Raw genomic sequence first — 18,088 nt, 5'->3', positions numbered from 1 at the left:
CTGACTAGCAGGCCACGCGGCTGTGGGAGCTGGGCTCCTGGTCATTTGCTCAGGGCAAATGGGGAAGTAGGTAGGAGTAGAGTTTACACTGCCAGGGCCACACGGGCAGCTGGGTGCAGGGTGCTTTTGAGCATTCGGGCGCTCAATGGATTTCAATGGGAAAGCTCCAGGATGAACAAAGGCTGCAAGCTCGGGGACGAAGATTCTTCAGGTGCCACCACCACTTCGAGAGATAAGTTGGGTAGTTGGAGGATAGGTCGGTACCCAGGAGTTGGGTAGAGGGGGCCGCAGGGCGCTGGGTGCAGGGGTGCCTTTTGGTGTCGGGAAATCTTACCCTCTGTTGATCGCGGTTGGGGGGGTACCTGGTTCTGAGGCTGCAGGCATCGTCAGGAGCGTCGAGGTGAGTCCTTGGGTGCTGGATTCGGGGTCACAGTCGCCGGGGGGATGTCTTCGGGGTCTTTGTTCACTCCGGCACAGGCCAGGCTTGGCAGGTGCAGAGTGTGCAGGGTTCGCAGGTCCGGGCTGATGCCAGGGGTTAGAAACTTGCTTTGAGCAGAGCCACTGCTCGTGGGAGTCCCAGGTGCTCAGAGTCCCAAGGTAGCTAGGTCCTCCCGGGATTGTGAGGTTGCTGGCCACAAGAGGTGCCGGGATTTAGCAGGAGCAGGTTCGGGGGTCGACAGGCCGGTAGGGCTGGGGCCAAAGCAGTTGGTGTCTTCCTCTTAGCAGCTGCACGGCAGGTCTTCTTTCTTCTTGTTCTTTTTTACTAGTTTAGAATCTGGAATCTAAGGAAGGAAGGTTCAGGGTGCCCCTAAAAACTAGATTTAGGGGTGTTCCAGGTAGGTAAAGGGCAGGGACCAATGGATCCCTGCCCTGGGGTGGGTACACCCCCTATCCTGCCACTCTCCTGTGGGAGGGGGGCAGTAGCCTAGTCCTGATTGGGCAGGGCTTCCCATCTTCAAGATGGCGAGAGCCCGGAGATGTGCTTCACCTCGCCTCCCCCACCTGATGGGTGGGGTTGGCAGAGGCTGGCACATCCCCTGTCCTTACTTGGGGTTTCCAGCCAGTCTTCCCGCCAGAGTGGGGGTCAGAACCGGTGGGGGCCAGTTGCTGAGTACAGGGATGTGTGCCATTTCGACTCTTCGTTATGTCTTGTACCCAGACACTCAGCCTGCATGGGCAGTGTGTTTGTGTTAGGGTACCGGGCCTCTAAGAGTGGCACAATAAGTGCTGCAGCCCTTAGAGGCCTTCCCTGGTCACAAGGCCCTGGGTACCTAGGGTACCATTTACCAGGGGCTGACATGTGGCCAGGGTTTGCCAATTTGGGTTTTAGGGAAGGAACATAGGCCCTGGGCACCTGATTGGCAGGAGTCCAGGGCACACTCAGTCAAAGCACATTCAGCAATTCAGCAAAAAGTGGGGGCATACCATGCAAGAAAGATGGCACTTTCTCACATTCACCCACTATCCTATTCTGTTTGGGTTCGTCATGCCTCATCACCTCTTTAAATAATGGATATAGCATCTCTTTCAGAAGGAGGATACAGTGCACACTTTGACTTAACTCTATGCACTACCATTATCACAATTTGAAAACGTCCTTGATTTTTTTTCTTATTTATTTTAGATGTGAGTTCATGGCTCCCAAATTCTGATGCCCATTCTCCGAGCCCTCCAATTCCACTGAGAATTATCCCAACTTTGTCCACTACAGATATGAAAACTGCAGGTGAGGGTTGTGCAAAAGAGGTGAACTAGTGGGTGGGAAGAAATGGGTTCAACTCTCTTTCATAAAAGAGGTGCAATGCTATTAAGATGACTTGACTTTGAGATAGGCCTTCTTTTTGATAACTCTTTCTTTGGGTATATTTCAATCTGAAGATAAACCAGAGCTAGATGACTGCGATCTGAAGCTAATGATGAGGAAGCATCGTGACAAGAGGAAACGACAACCTGTAAGTTATCTTTGGGCTGTTTGGCCTTAGTAGTGGTTGTTTTGTAGAGCTTTTAGCAGGAGCAGTGATATGATCAGTTTGTGACCTAGCTATTTCCAGTCTTTATTTTTACTGTAAGGTTGTTTTGAATGTACACGCTCCTAATTATGAATACTGTGCTTAAAGGGTATAGGACACCATTCCATTGGACAGAGCTCTATAATGTGCATAAACACTGCTTGGAAAGCTGTGGAGGACCGTTATATGCACCTTTCAAGAAATTCATCACTGAGTAACTATGACCTGATACCTGAAAACAGATCTCTTCCTTTATCCCAGACTTGGTTTTCAGTTAAGAAAACACTGGGTTTATAATATTAGTTTGTTGTTTAGCTTGATGAGGATGCACCTTTAGTTTTTCATATGTCTTCTTTCTTGGCAAGCCATTCTGACAAAATTACATTTAGAAAACGAATTGTAACAATTATTCAATTAACAAAGCTTTAAATAAAAACCTTCAATGGCTCTGTATTTGCATCTGGCATTGCACTCTGTGTTAATAAAATTGCACTTAATCTCTTTGTTCGAGGCATGTGTGCTGTAGATACACATGCTTTGCATACTCCATCCATCTAGCCTTGGGTCTGGATGTTTGCAAGTTGTTTTTCTTGGAAGCAGTCTTTCCTAGTCACGAGGTAAGGTGACTCCTCCTTTCGGTGATAGTGCGCATGGTCATCGACTCCATTGTTAGATTGTTTTTTTCCACCATCAGGTTCGGAAGTGTATTGCTGCGCTCCGGTTTGAAACCATTCTTCTAGTTCCCCTCGACGTGCAATCCTCTCTACCCTCGACAGTATTGTTTCATACGCATTTCCCACTTCTCCGCCTATTGCTTCGGTCAACGGAATCTACTTTTTGATCTGATAGCTTCGTGGACGGCCTTTGGGCCTAATCGCGTCTCACCAGCTGTTCATCGATGGATCAGAAAAACTTTAAATTTTGCCCTCAGTGCCACGTAAGGTATCTGCGCACTGATTTGCACAGGGTGTGTAACTTGTGCTTGTCTCTGGAGCACATGGAAGAAGGCTGTGAGACTTGCAGATCGTTTAGATCAAAGAAAACTCTTCGCGATCGTCAGGCCCGATGTGGAGAGATGCAGCGTTAAAGCATCGAACACACACCAGACATCTTCGGTCAAGATTCCGGTCAAGAAGACGTGGATGCATCAGCAGTGGAGGACGAGGAAGCCTTCTCCGTACAGAACTCCGACAAAGGAGCTTGAGATTGACCTCGACGCCAAAGAGCTACCGCAGGGACAAGGTGATGTGAGTACAGAAGATCCCTTGCCCCCTCAAATCGCTCCCAAAAAGCATAAGGCTTCGACACCAACTCTGCCTTCTGGCCAAGGTCGGTACCGAGACATCGTTTCCGACACCCCGCCTCCCAGATGATGTTTCCGATGGCCCACCTCCAGGCTCTGCTACGAAACATGTGTTTAAACAGACAGAGAACCCTTGTCGGCAGCCAAGGGAATGGGGTACTACCAGTACGAAAAACAAATTATCCCTTGATTTACTCAATCAACAAGAACATCCTATCATAAGTGGAATTCTTGATTCATATAAAGCACATAGACTTTTTTTAAAAAAAAGATCTCACTCAAAAACCCTAACACACTCAAGCAACTAAAACGCTTCTTAAGCTACCCCACATTTGTATACAGTTTCTGGGTCCAAAAAACAAACCGCAATAACCCGCTGTGTAACAAATGAATGCACCTACGATTTGACACTTTCCCAACTAAAGATAACCCACTTATCTAGAGGAATAGAGACCACTAATGGCAATATGTGCCTACATTGCTGTTAACATATCTTCATCATCAAACTCAATTGAGAGATACCTGTCTAGATCACTAAATTCATTTGTATGTCTGCAGAGGGCGTTCTCATTATTCTCACCTGAATGAAAGGGAGTTGATATTTGCACTTATTCTTGTATTTCTTTTGCAGGCTGGAAAAGTGGTCTGTTAGTGGACCCCCTAATAGATAGCGTTTTTTTTATTACTATTACTGTACCGGAAAGTGTCTGCCGTATACTCTATCTAAACACACTACAGTGCCTCTCCGCCTATGTATTTTATATCGTACCTTCTTAAACGGACTTGAATAATCACGGTTTCCCAACTGCCGTATATTCTTGAATGGTTCAATCTGGAACCCCAGGTTTCTAGTTCTGTGTCAAAATAATTCCGCAAATAACGTTCAAGGTAGAGGGGCTTAAGTACATCCACCTCCTCACCTGCCGATGCGCTTACGTGGTGCTCTAGAATAAAGAAACACCCCCCTTATATTACACCCATGAATGTAAGGGAGGGAAATTCATTTAGATATGCTGTTCGTGTGTCTATCCCATCTATTTTATAGGATTCCTTTCTCAGCTTATTGGCTCATGGATTCCCCGTCCTCCTTCGTCCTTCTTGAAAGTGTGAATGGGAGGCCACTGCATTGTCCTCGTTTAAATACTGTCTCACGATCTCTCATTGGTTCCTACAAACCACGTGACCCGCATGCACTACTTGTGCTGATCTGCCACGCCTAACCCGGAAGCTAACACCATGGTTTTCATGTGTTTTGGCAACACCTTTGTTTATTTGTATAAATAAAACTTTATTGGTTTGTGTACGTGCATATAATCAGAAAATGGTCTCAAAAGATCCCATACGTTTTTGTGAATGATAACACCAGCTTTATTGATTCGTACAAACACAACTTGGTTGGTTTGAATGGATACATTTAATTCAAACAGGGTTTCAAGGCATCCCATACATATAATTGCAATACATTCATAAATGTAGCCAAAACTGCTGGATTATACTTGCAGAATTGATCCATTAATACCCAAATGTATACTTAAATGTCTAATTTCTGATCGCTGTCTCAGGGCCACTCAAATCACTAGTGAGAGACACTTGCACTGGATACTTTACTATCCCATTAATTCTAACCAGCGTTTCTATATTCATGTCTAATTTTACAGCCGACTTAATATCTGATCTCCCATTGCAGCAAGTATCTCTTGTGCATACAGTATCTACAGATCTAAACTACCTTCTATTTATTGGTTGGCCACTATTGTCATCCAATCTTCTCGTGTATTTAAACCATTTTCTATTGTGTTTAGATGACACATCATCCACTGTTCTCGTGTTTTTCTTTTGCTGTCCAGATCTCCATCCCTTCTTTCTACGCAGATTTTTTCCAGAATGTACCATTTAAATTGCTCACCATCTTGATTCGATTTAGAGAAATGGTCCACTAGGGGGGCATTGATTTTCTTAGTTCTTATTGCAGATTTATGTTCAAGTAGCCGAACACGTAGTTCCCTACTGGTTTCACTAACATAATCTAGTCCACACGGACAGGTCAGTAGGTAGATGATATTTTTGCTACGGCAATTGTTCAGAGTTGTTGCCACTAAGGTTTTACCTGCGAACGTAACACTCTTGCCTCCATAAAGATGGAATAATCAGATACCCATCGAAACGCGTCGATGTATTTCTGTACATTATCCGGAGGACAAGTTGGACCTGTAGATACAAAATAGAGTATATGTATCCAGGCTAATCTTGCTAAAATTATTTCTAGGGAATTCTTGAGCTAAAAGACAAAGTGTACTGTCTATCATTGTTCTTTTCCCTATTTTCTAGGGTTCTCTGTGGTACAAGTGTCATACGATGTTATGGTATGTCCTGATTTGATGAATTGTATTGTTTTTAATTATGTTGAACTGATACATTGTGTTGTATTTTAGGTGTTTTACTATATAAATTGTGTTTTTAATAATATTCATATGTACTAAAGAAATAAATTGACCCTTTTTGTACTGTATGTTATAGTGGTATCATTGCTTGAGTGTGTTAGGGTTTTTGAGAGATCTTTTTTTAAAAAAAGTTTATCTATGTGCTTTATATGAATCAAGAATTCCACTAATGATGGGGTGTTCTTGTTGATTGAGTAAATCACGGGATGATTTGTTTTTTGTACTGCTACGAAACAGCCAGTCAAGCCTTCCAGCTCGGTACCGAGTCGGCAAAAGTCCTCATTGGAACCAAAGCCCTCCGGTTCCAAAGAGAAATCTGTCTCGGAGCTGGAATCCTCCATGCCGAAAGCCAAGCAGCCTTCTGGGAGCGGAAACCTTCCGTACCGTAAGGCCAGTACACACCGGCACCGTAAGCATCGGCGCCGAAGACGTCGGCACTGAAATCCAAAGATGCTTCTCCAGATCCAAATTTGGACATTCTTCCATCCAAAACGGAACCCAAACAAAAGAGACTATATATTAACCCTGAGACTGGTCATATTCATACAAAGCTGCCTCAAAAACATAAACTGTCTGATGAGGACACTTCTTACAAGATTCCTTTATAGAAGAAATCTGTTGCTACATGTCCTTTTTATCCACCATCTTCATCCCCACCACCTCCTCCTTCTCCATCTCCATCTTCAAATCCTTTGCAAATTACACCTCAGGATTCTCCACAGTATCACCTCGATGACGATGATGGTGATGATGAGGGGGCACATTTACCAATAGATCCGTGGACGGATTATTCAATAGATCCTCCAGCAGATAATGACCCAGGCCTTTACCCAGCCAAGCCATCCTCTCCAGACGACAATGCATCCCACCAGGACTCATTGCCAAGGCTCCACCATATCATGGGATGGCACTGCATAAAGAATCATTAGAAGAATGTTTTTTGTTTGAGACCTTAATATCCACACATAGGTCGTCACATACACCTCCTATGCTTAAAGGCAGGATTAGGCATGCTGATGAAATCTTTAAGGACCGAATACGAGCACACATCTTGACTCCTAGGGTTGACAAGAAGTATAAAGCCCCCCAACAGACCCAGTATTTATCAAGGTCCAGTTGCCACTAGATTCACTAGTAATGTCTAATGCTCGTAAAAGGGCTAATTCTCAAACGTCAGGGGATGCTCCTCCACCAGATAAGGAGTCTAAATTAATGGACGCTTCTGGCAAGTGCATAGCTGCTCTAGCTGCAAATCAATGGCACATTGCACACTGGGATGAGATGGAGCAATTGCTTCAATGCTTCCCAGACGAGCATAAAGCTAAAGCGCAGGATTTAGTAAATGAGGGTAAGCTCATTTCTAATTCCTCCATAAGGTGTGCTCTAGATGCTGCTGATGCTGTGGCTAGAGAGGTCCACCCTAGCTTTTTGCTCAGGAGACATGCTTGGTTAAGGATCTCTGGGTTTAAGCCCGAGGTCCAACAATCCATTCCTAACACACCATTTGACAAAAAACCTCTTTTTGGTCCTAAAGTAGATTAAGCATTGGGAAAAATGAAAAAAGACACTGAAGTGACCAAGTCCATGGGAGTGCTCCAGTCTCCTTCAAACACAGGCTCCTTTCATCGTTCCTTTTACCGAGTGGAGTCCAAAACCACATCTTCAGACCAGAGTACATCTACCTACAAAGGTAATAACCAGTCCTCTCCTTCAAGAGGATTTTTTCGAGGAGGTTATAGAGGGAACAACTTTAAAGGTAGGGGTAAGGGCAACACAGCCCGCAACTCTCCTTCCCCTTATACGCAGTGACTTGCCCACACTTCCCCCATACTACACCACACCTGTTGGGGGAAGACTTTAACAATTTCTCCCTATTTGGCAGTCTATAACAACAGACATATGGGTGATTGGAATTATCCAACATGATTATTGCCTGGAGCTTACCGGCAATCCCCCAAACATTCCACCTCAACCTCACAAATTGTATCCAGAACTCCTACAATTGCTCAAACAGGAAGTGCAATGTCTCTTACAGAAAGGAGCTATGGAGCTGGTTTCCACACAGTACCAGGGCTCAGGGGTTTACGCTCTGTATTTTCTCATTCCCAAAACAGACGGTTCCCTAAGACCTATTCTGGATCTTAAAGTGTTGAACCATTATATACTGTCAGAACACTTTCACATGGTGACCCTTCAATAGGTCCTTCCACTTTTACAGAAGCAGATTTTATGTCTACTCTAGACTTAAAAGACACATACTTTCATGTGCCAATTCATCTTTCTCATAGAAAATACCTCAGATTTGCGATAGCAGGCAAGCATTACGAATTCAAAGTACTTCTCTTCTGAGTGACTACAGCGCCAAGAGTATTTACCACATGTCTGGCTGTAGTCGCGGCTCATCTCAGAAGACTGCATATTCAAGTCTTCCGCTATCTAGATGACTGGCTCATCAAAGCAAGCACTTATCAAAATTGCCTACAACACACACATATCACAATAGACCTACTTCAACTAGGATTCATGGTCAATGGACAAAAATATCACCTGCATCCGTCACAAGTGCAGTCTTACCTAGGAGCCACTCTAGACACCGTCAAAGCTCTAGCCTCTCCATTGTAGCCAGAATTCAAAATATTCAGGCTCTCATACTACAGTTTCAACCCAAACAAGCCTTACCAGCCAGAGTGTTAATGCATCTGCTAGGAATGATGGCATCTTGCATCGCAATTATATCCCTTGCAAGACTTCACATGCGTCCGCTACAACAGTGGCGTGTCAGTGGAATCAGTCACAGGGTCGATTAACCGATCTAGTGTTGGTAAACAGCTGTACCTATCCCTCTCTGCAGTGGTGGAACCTACAAAACTTGTCAAAAGGACGGCCTTTCATCGACCCTATTCCACAGATCGTGTTCACAGCAGACGCATCTCTGACAGGTTTGGGTGCTCATCTCCAAGATTACACAATACAAGGCCTGTGAAGCAACAAACACAAAATCTCCACATCAACTATCTGGAGATTCTAGCACTCAAAGCTTTTCAAACTCACCTCATAGGCAAAACTGTCACACACTCTCCAACTGTCAAGACTCGCAAAAGCCATTTGGAATTGGGCGATCCATCACAACATTTATCTTCTGGCAGAACACCTCCCTGGAGTAAACAATCAAAATTGCGGACCTTCTCAGCAGAAGGAGGCAGCAAATTCACAAGTAGGAACTTCATCCCCAAGTTCTCTTTCCCTACTTTCAACAATGGGGATTCCCACAAATAGACTTGTTCGCCACAGCAGAAAAGCAAAATGCCCAAGCTTCGGCTCCAGGTTCCCACACCCGCTCTCAAAGGGCAATACCCTATGGATGAACTGGTCAGGGATATTTGCCTATGCTTTTCCACATCTCCCACTCATTCCATGTCTGGTTCGGAAGCTTCGGCAAACATCCCTCACACTGATTCTAGTAGCTCCCACATGGGCCCGCCAGCCATGGTACACCACCCTATTAGAGCTGTCACTAGTTCCACATCAAAAGCTACACCTCACCTCCGGTCTCCTCATACAGAACCATGGACAAATCAGACATCCAAATCCCAAAGAACTGAATTTAGCAATCTGGCTCCTGAAGTCACAGAGTTAGGTTATTTAAATTTACCACCAGAGTCTATGAATATTCTAAAAGAAGCAAGAGGGCCTGCCACCAGAGCTTGTTATGCAGCAAAGTGGAAAAGATTTGTTGTATACTGCAACAACAACACAACCAATCCTTTAGATGCTTCTATACAAAACATTATCTGTTACCTGTTACACTTACAGCAAACTGGACTAGCTTATACATCTATTTGTTTGCACCTTGCAGCAGTAGCTGCGTATTTGCAGAACAGGCAACATATGTCACTATTCAGAGTCCCAGTAATCAAAGCTTTCATGGAGGGGTTGAAAAGAGTAATACCACCAAGGATTCCCCCCTGCCCCAGTTTGGAATCTCAACATCGTTCTCACAAGACTCATGGGTACACCTTTTGAACCTTTGCACAAGTTCCCCTTGGAATGCCTCTCATGGAAGGCTGTTTTCCTCATTGCAATCACATCACTGTGGAGAATTGGTGAGCTACTGGCATTAACCTTAGAAGAACCATTCTTTCAGCTACACAAAGACCGGGTAGTTCTACGCACCAACCCTAAGTTCCTTCCTAAAGTGATTTATGCTTTTCATATCAACCAATCGGTTGAGTTACCAGTCTTTTTTCCTCAACCTGATTCTGTAGCAGAACACACTCTTCACACACTGGACGTTAAGAGCTGTATTGTGCGGCATAGATAGAACAAAATACTTTCTCAAAACAAAACAACTGTTTGTTGCACTTGTTCCGCCTCACAAAGGCAATGCCATTTCTAAATCTGGCATTGCATTCAAACATGCTACACTAAAGATAAAAGAACTTTACCCATACCCCCTAGAGCGCATTCCACTCGCAAAATAGGGGCTTCTGTGGCCTTTTTAGGTAACATTCCTCTAGCTGACATATGTAAGGCAGCTACATGGTCTACAGCACACACATTTACCACACATTATTGTGTAGAAGTGTTAGCACCTCAGCAAGCTAATGTAGACCAAGCAGCACTTAAAACACTATTTCAAACAACTGCAACATCTACAGGTTAGCCACCGCTTTGGGAGTATACTGCTTTCTAGTCTATGCAAAGCATGTGTATCTACAGCACATATGCCTCGAACGAGTAATGCTACTTACCCATTAAGCATCTGTTCTTGGCATGTAGAGCTGTATATTCAAATGCGCCACCCCCTTCTCCGGGTACCTGTAGTTATTGCAGTTCTTTATTATACATTTATACGCATGGACGTCTCTATACTACACTTAATTACTCCATTCTCACCCTCTTGTGGGAAAACAATCTAACAATGGAGTCCATGACCATGCTCACTGTCACTTAAAGGAAGAGTCACTTTACCTTGTGACTAGGAAAGACTTCTTTGGAAGAAAAAAAAAAACTTGTAAACATCCGGACCCAACATAGATGGCAGGAGTATGCAAAGCATGTGAATCTGCAGCTCTACATGCCAGGAACAGATGCTTACTGGGTAAGTAACATTATCCTTCTGAACCTCTGAACCTTAAGCAAAGTCTTAAAATTAAGCATAGCGTTTTTTTATACAGATGTTGTCAAGGCTAGAGAAAATGCACTTTTCACTGGACCATCCTTAGGCACATTGTTTGGTACTCCCATATGGAATGTTATTTTTTTTGTTTTTTTGTTTAGAGGCATAGAAAACATATTATTCTATATTTTACCATTTCTCTTTGTTCTTTTTTAAAATCTTTTTTTGTCAGGATCATCCTGACCTTGCCATTGATGACCTTACACTCAGTGATGTGATGGCACGAGTTAATGCTGGCAGAAAGGGGTCCCTTGCAGGTGGGTGATCATGCGTTGTCAAAACGATTTATAGCTCGGTAAATTGTTTTCATCTACATGCCTTACATTTCTCTATTCAAGCTTACATGTGCCTATTATTCGTATAAATAATCACCTTCCTGATTTTTTTTTTTTTTGTAAAACCTTTATTATTCACAGTTTCATCATCCTATAGCGTACATTCACCATCCAAGGTGTCGAATCATTTAGACAATAAGCACATGTTTCCAGTCAGTATGACACAGCCATTCAGCCGGCAACCCGGGGGTCCGGCGGCGTTGCACATGGTGGCAGTTTTACAGGAATTAGGTGTGCACTTTGTTAATCGGCAGGTCCCTGTTGCTTTTTGGTGTTTTGTTGTGGTGTTCCTTATTCGTGATATCAGTGACAAAGAATGGCGCTGTATTCCAGCCCGCACCGCGGCCATCGCGGTCGCCACCCAGGCCCCTATCTGGAGTCGTGCAGGACTCCACGGTTAACCTCCAGCGTAAGGGCCTCCGGTCAGCACAGCGTCAGTGTCGTGCTCGCAATGCGGGCCGGAGCGCGGCAAGGATGTTTCGGTATAGCTCACTGAGACATAGACGCTAACGTTTAAGTCCGGCGACTCCAGTCTGCAGTTTCGCAATTCGAGTCCATGTGTGGGCTACGTGGCGCGCATCCGTCCCCCCAGCTCTACGCCCCTCAAGCTGCTGAGTATCGGGGTACGTCTGGTAGTCAATACAGCGTGCCCTTGGCAAGATCTTGCTGCAAGCTCCAGACGCACCCGTCCCCGGCAGGGTGTGTGTACCATCGCCGCTCCGCTGTCAGTGAGCGGGGCACGCTAAATAGGGTAGCGCTTCGGGGACGCCGGACGGCGCAACCACCGTCTGTCATCTGTGATTAGGTATAGATCCGGTCAGGGAACTTGACCAGTAAACAAACTGTCCCCTACGCTTATGTGGCGATAGGGGGAGTAGGGGTTAGGGTCATAAATTCAGGCGGGAGCAAGGGGGTGGGGGGGGAGATCATCCTGCGCTTAAGCGGGGGGGCTAGCAGCTGTCGAGTGGGGCACAGCAGGACTGCACGGTGCACGCGGGAAGCAGCAGGCCGGGGGAGGAAGGGGAGGCGGCCTCCAGGCAGGTTGGGATCCCAAAGCGCCGACGCCCACACCCATTTTCTTGGTGCGTAGAGTGCTCCGCTGCATTGGAGAGGGAGCGGCAGGGTGGGGCGAAGTGGTCGTGTCTTCCCGTCTGGGCCCTCAGCCAGGCATTGTGTGCGCTGCTTCAGATCTCAGCAGCAGCGGTCACTGGATGCGCGCGATATCCGTGCGGTGATAAATCCCTGGCAGCAGTCCCACCTAGGGCGGGAGTAGGGGCCACCAGGGGCGGTCAGGGGGGGGGGGGCGCGAGCTAGCTCCGTCGCAGTTTTAGGGTTGTCGCTGCCAATCAGCAAGAGATCGGCAGGTTCTATAGACTCAGGTTATCCCTTGATCCTGGCAGGCCATCTGAAATGCTTTGAGGAGGTTATCCCAAAGCTGGGCGATAGGGAACTTCCGGAGCCCCGCGGCTTCCTCGCGAAGGAGCACCGCGCTCTCTGCCAGTGCCCAGTTAACGAGGGAAGCTTTCCAGTGTCTGATGTGTGGAGGGGTCGCGGCCTTCCAGTGTTTAGTGAGCAAGCGTTTGGCCGTTATAAGTCCCATGTCCCAGAAGCGTGCCTGTACTTTGTTATCTTTTGTGCGCTTATACAACCCTAGTATGCTTGCTTCCCATGTGCGCGGCAGTTGCCCGTCAGCGTCGCGCGCGAGTAGTGTCAACACGCCGTCCCAATATGTCTGTATATCAGGGCAGTGCCACAGCATGTGCAGGAGGTCCGCTCCCGGTAGCGAGCAGCGCTGGCAAGCTGCGTCCGTCCGCGAGAAGTATCTATTGATCTTTTCGGCGTGAAGTATGCGCATTGCAGTATGTAGTATTGTATAAGTTTAAAGCGGGGGTTACGTGGGATGTTGGTCGGGCCAGCCAGTATCAGTGCCCATTCTTTGTCTGTCCAGTCTCTTCCCCTGTCTGTCGCCCAGCGTTCCCTCAGTGGTAATGTGGATGGTTGCGAGTGTGCCTGCAGTGCCTGCGCTAGCCAGTGTATGATGTGTGAGCCATTGCCCATAACATGCAGGTATTGTATGAAGCTGTGCGTCGGGAGCTCTATTGCAATGTCGCCCCAGGAAGCAGTGAGCGTGCGCAAGAGGGAGGCATGCAGCAGGAACTGCCCCGCCGGTAGGGCCGTGTCCTCAGCCAGGTTGGCAAATGTGAGTAAGTCGCCATCTGCGTAGAGGTCACTCAGCGTGTCTACCCCTGCGCGCTCCCAGCCAGCCAAGTGGACTTCTGTGAGCGGCCCCGTCGGGCCAGGCGTGCCCAAGAGCGGTAAGATCGGGGCATATGGCGTAGTCGCACGTGTGAGACGAAGGCACCGTAGGAAGCACCTGCGCGCCACCGCCAGATATATCTGGGAAGGGCATAGTACGCGGGTTATCGGGTGGAACAGCGTATTTATTTGCGTTCGTGTCCAGGCAGCTGCGTTCGAGGCGGTATCCTTGAGTTGCTTGCCGCTCAGCCATCCCGCCACCCATTGCATCTGTGCCGCGAGGTAGTATAGTTCCATATTAGGGACTGCCAAGCCCCCCGAGTCCGTGGGCATGTATAGTTTGGTCAGCGATACGCGCGGTCTCCCCTTGTTCCTGATGAGGCCGCGCAGCAGCGCCTCCAATTCGCGGAATAGCTTGGTGGGAACATACACGGGCATGTTCGCAAAGTAATAGAGTAGTCGAGGCAGCACAATCATCTTGGTCAATGCTACGCGGCTAGGCACGTTAAGGGGTAAGGTGTTCCAGAAGCCAATTTGTGCTCGGATAGAAGCTATTGCTCGGAGGAGGTTTCCCTCCAAGACGTCTGCTGGGGTTCTGTATATTCTTATCCCCAAGTAGCGGAAGGTGGTGGGGTACCACTGCAGCCTGTCCCCTCCCAGACGGATGTCGCATTCAGGCGTGTCTGGGCTGAAGGGATAGGCCCCCGACTTGGACCAATTGACTCTCAGGCCCGACACCTCCTCAAAGGTGCGGAAAATGCCAGTGAGGGAGGCGGGGATGGCAGTTATATCTCTGACATATAGCAATAAGTCATCCGCGTACAGAGACACCGCATGCAGACCGTCCGCCAATGGGATTCCCCACTCCAGCCCGTGCGTCCTGAGAGTCGCGGCCAGGGGTTCATGGCCAGAGAAAACAGCAATGGCGACAGTGGGCAGCCTTGTCGGGTGCCTCTGCGGACCCGGATGGCGGCTGAGAGGAGGCGGCCTGTGCGGACTTGGACTGTCGGTCTGCCATAAAGCAGGTCGACCATGGCTCTGTACCCTCCCCCTAGTTGGTACTTCTCCGCGACTGCTTTCAGGTACGGCCACTCGACTGAATCAAAGGCCTTCTCCAGGTCCAGTATCAGGCATCCCGCTCTGGGCCATTGCTGAGTGGCGTACTCCTGCACCCGAAAGAGGCGTCGGATGTTGTAGGAAGTATGGCGTGTGGGGACAAAGCCATTTTGATCTCGGTGTTCCAGGTTGGGCACATGGGGGGCCAGCCTTCTGGCCAATACGGAAGCCAAGATCTTATAATCCGTGTTTAGCAGCGCCAAAGGGCGGTAAGAACCCACCTGTGTGTTATCCTTGCCAGGTTTAAGAATAGAGACCAGCGTGGCCTCATGCAGCGTTGGGGGTAAAGCGGCGTCTTCCGCTGCCGCATTATACATTCTCAGCAGTTCCGGGATGAGGATATCCGAGCCGGCCTTGTAACGCTCAGCTGATAGCCCATCCGGGCCCGGGGTTTTGCTATTTGACAGGTTAAAGATGGCTTCTCGGAGCTCGTCCGACACGAGCGGGGCTCCCAACTCATCCTGCTGCGCAATAGTCAGTTGTGGCAGTTGTAGGGGGGAGAGATAGCTGGTTATATCAGGATGAGGGACTGGTAGGCGGGAGCGATACAATGCTTCATAGTGGGCGATAAAGGCGTCGTGTATGTTAAGTTGCGTGTATACTAAGTCCCCCCCTTCCGTCCGTATGGCCGCCACTGGGGCTGAGCGGGCTTCTTGAGAGATCAGCCACGCTAAAAGCTTGCCAGGCCTGTCGCTGAGGTGGTGTGTTCTCGCCGAGTGCGCAGCATAGTTGACATTTCGGAGTCGCTCTAATAGGCGCGCATGCTCCGTGTGGGCTTCGTGTAGCGGGTCCTCATCGCCATCCATAGCCCCCTCCTCCCATGCGAGTAAATCAGACTCCAACCTAGTTAGGTCCCTCTCCAGTTGGTGCCTCACGTGGCCTTGTGCGTGCAGACAGTGTCCTCGGAGCACTACCTTGAAGGCGTCCCACTCCACCTGGGGAGCGGTTGCCGTGCCGGTGTTATCTTCAAAATATTGCGCAGCACGCGCGAGTAAGGACTCACGGAAAGCCGCGTCTAGTAACCATGCAGGCTGCAGACGCCATGTGGGCACAGGGGGGTGCGGGTGGTCCCAGGTTATGGACATAAAGTGTGGGTTGTGGTCTGAGTGCGTGCGGCCCATGTATTGTGTGTCTGTCACGTGGGGTAGGAGGTCAGTGGATGCCATGAACCGGTCCAGGCGGACATGCAAGTCATGAGCGCCAGAGTAGTAGGAATATGTCCGCGTCCCCGGGTTGCGTGTTCGCCAAACGTCATGCAGATCCCACTGTGTGGCCCACTCCATTAGTGCTTTTGTGACTCCCCGTGTGGAGGCGTTAGCTGGGGGTGGGGAGGAGCGATCCAGTGTTATATCTAGAGTGCAATTATAATCGCCCCCTATTATCCACGAGGTTGCATGCCAGGGTGCCATGGTCGCTGAGAGCCACGCCAGGAAGCTGCCCTGATCGACGTTGGGGGAATAGAGGGACACTAGTGCAATATGTTGGCCATCTAGCCTTCCCTGCGCAGCGGCATATCTACCCTCCCGATCCACTGCAACATCTGTGGCTTCCCAAGGAGTCCCAGGGCGGATCCATATCAGTGTTCCGCGAGCGTATGAGGAATAGTCCGTGGCATACAGTTGCCCTCGCCATCTACGGTGCAGCGCCCGCGCCTCAGCTCCGTTTAAGTGAGTTTCTTGGAGTAGCGCTATGTTAATTTTATGCCGCTTTAGGTATGAGTAAATGTGATAGCGTCTAGCCGGTGTGTGCATTCCCCTGACGTTCCAGGTGCATATTTGTACATTAGCCATAGCAGTCTCGTGTGTGTGTGTCTATGGCTCCCTCCCAAGGCGGGGCCCCCAGCCCAATGGCTCCCCAGTTCCAGTGGTCCGCTCCCACCGTACAGCTAGGAGTAGTGCCGTGTGCGCAGTGCCATGATCTCCAGTGGGACAGGGGGATAGGGAAGAAAGGGGAAACATAGAGCCTCAACATGGCAACAAAGTCAAAAATACCAAAAGGTCGGCTGCACAACATGTCGCCGTCCAAACACTCAAGTGAGCTCGCAAACTATACAGTCTTAGGGGTATCTTGTGGTTTATAGTTTATCAGCAAACAAAACGGCGCAGCCCTGGGAGAGCTCGGCGTCCCTCCCGGGTGAGGTGTGGAGGCCGATGCTGTCCGGCGGACGCTCAGTGTCTGCCGCTCAGTGTCGCAGCAGCTGCGTGCCCAGGTGTCAGTCAAGTGCGGGCAAAGGTGTCAGGGGGGACATGCCCCTCTCCAAATGGCTCATGTGACAGCGGACCGGCAGGAGAGCACCGTAGGGCACATTTGCGTGTCTGCGATGCGGGAGATTGAGTCTCGTGTCTACGATTATAAATATTCACCTTACTGATTTATACTTTTTCATGTTTTTATTACATATTCTACTTCTGAGCTAGAAGTACTGTTTTACCCTTACAATGTGGTTATGTGAGAGTGTTGCTTGTTTTATTAAATATACATGTGAGTAAAATGTAGAACATGCCACTGGTAAGCACTTTTAAGAGGATATATATTTTTCAAGAGTTGCTTCTGCTTTGGATTTGTTCTGTTTGGCAAGTGCAAAGAGTTTGACTTGCTGCTATGAATACACCTAACAAATCAGCCATTTGTTACAGGTGCTGTAGGTATTTCTTAAGCAGCACATTGGCAAATGTTACTTTTGAGAGTGAGAATGTACAACAGATTTGCCAGAAGTGGTGTCCTATTTTTAGAACGCCTCTACCTTGGTTCTCCAGTTTGTTCACATTCTGATGATCATTTTGTATTGTGGCATGAAAAGTAGATTCCATAGTTACATATTTCTTTTCCCACTGTGGAATGATGTGAGCTCGTCAGTGACAACATAAGAGATGCTCCTCTGACTTGGCAAATTCATTGTGGCATTCTCTCATCCCTGACATAATGCAACCTATTGTACATGAATGACTGGCTTTCACTAGAGCCTCTTGATCACTATACCTCTGCAAGAGAGACACTTGAGAGCTGCACCTCGTAAAAAGTGTAGAATGTTTAAATCTTCCCTTAACACAATATGTCTGTTAGGTACGCTGTTGAATTAATCAACATTTGGTACATTTTTTCATGCGCATTTTTTCATATATTGATGCAAGATATAGTTGCTACTGTTGTTCTGGTGCGGGTAAGGGATGTGAGCAGACTGGCATTGCTGATGAGAACATCAAACATCAACATGGGTGTCAGTTTTGGGTTGTTAAACAGAAAGATTTTCAGCTATAATTTGAAGATGTCTACAATTGTGACTTCCTCTTGATGAGAATTCTAAGGCAATTCTGTTAAAACTGCCAATATATTATGGTGATCTGGTTTTCCTAATTCTCAGTAGGTTTCATTGGAGCTTTAATTTATAAGTTGTTGCCAATAATGGAAGGCTTCAGCTCAGAGAGGTGAAACTCTGTAATGGCATGTTT

General features: G+C 47.7%; 1 protein-coding gene across 1 annotated transcript in view; it reads left to right on the top strand.

Moving 5' to 3' along the window:
* Positions 1–18,088, top strand: part of NFRKB (nuclear factor related to kappaB binding protein) — a 627,787-nt gene that overhangs the window by 142,199 nt on the left and 467,500 nt on the right. Inside the window, exons 6-8 of the mRNA XM_085647204.1 lie at positions 1,625–1,726; positions 1,879–1,952; positions 11,105–11,189. Coding sequence (XP_085503330.1) covers positions 1,625–1,726; positions 1,879–1,952; positions 11,105–11,189 — 261 coding nt within the window. The remainder of the gene's footprint in view (positions 1–1,624; positions 1,727–1,878; positions 1,953–11,104; positions 11,190–18,088) is intronic.

The sequence above is a fragment of the Triturus cristatus genome, chromosome 3_2 (assembly GCF_964204655.1).
Source record: "Triturus cristatus chromosome 3_2, aTriCri1.1, whole genome shotgun sequence".
Classification (NCBI taxonomy): domain Eukaryota; kingdom Metazoa; phylum Chordata; class Amphibia; order Caudata; family Salamandridae; genus Triturus; species Triturus cristatus.
This window is presented reverse-complemented; position numbering and strand designations above follow the sequence as displayed.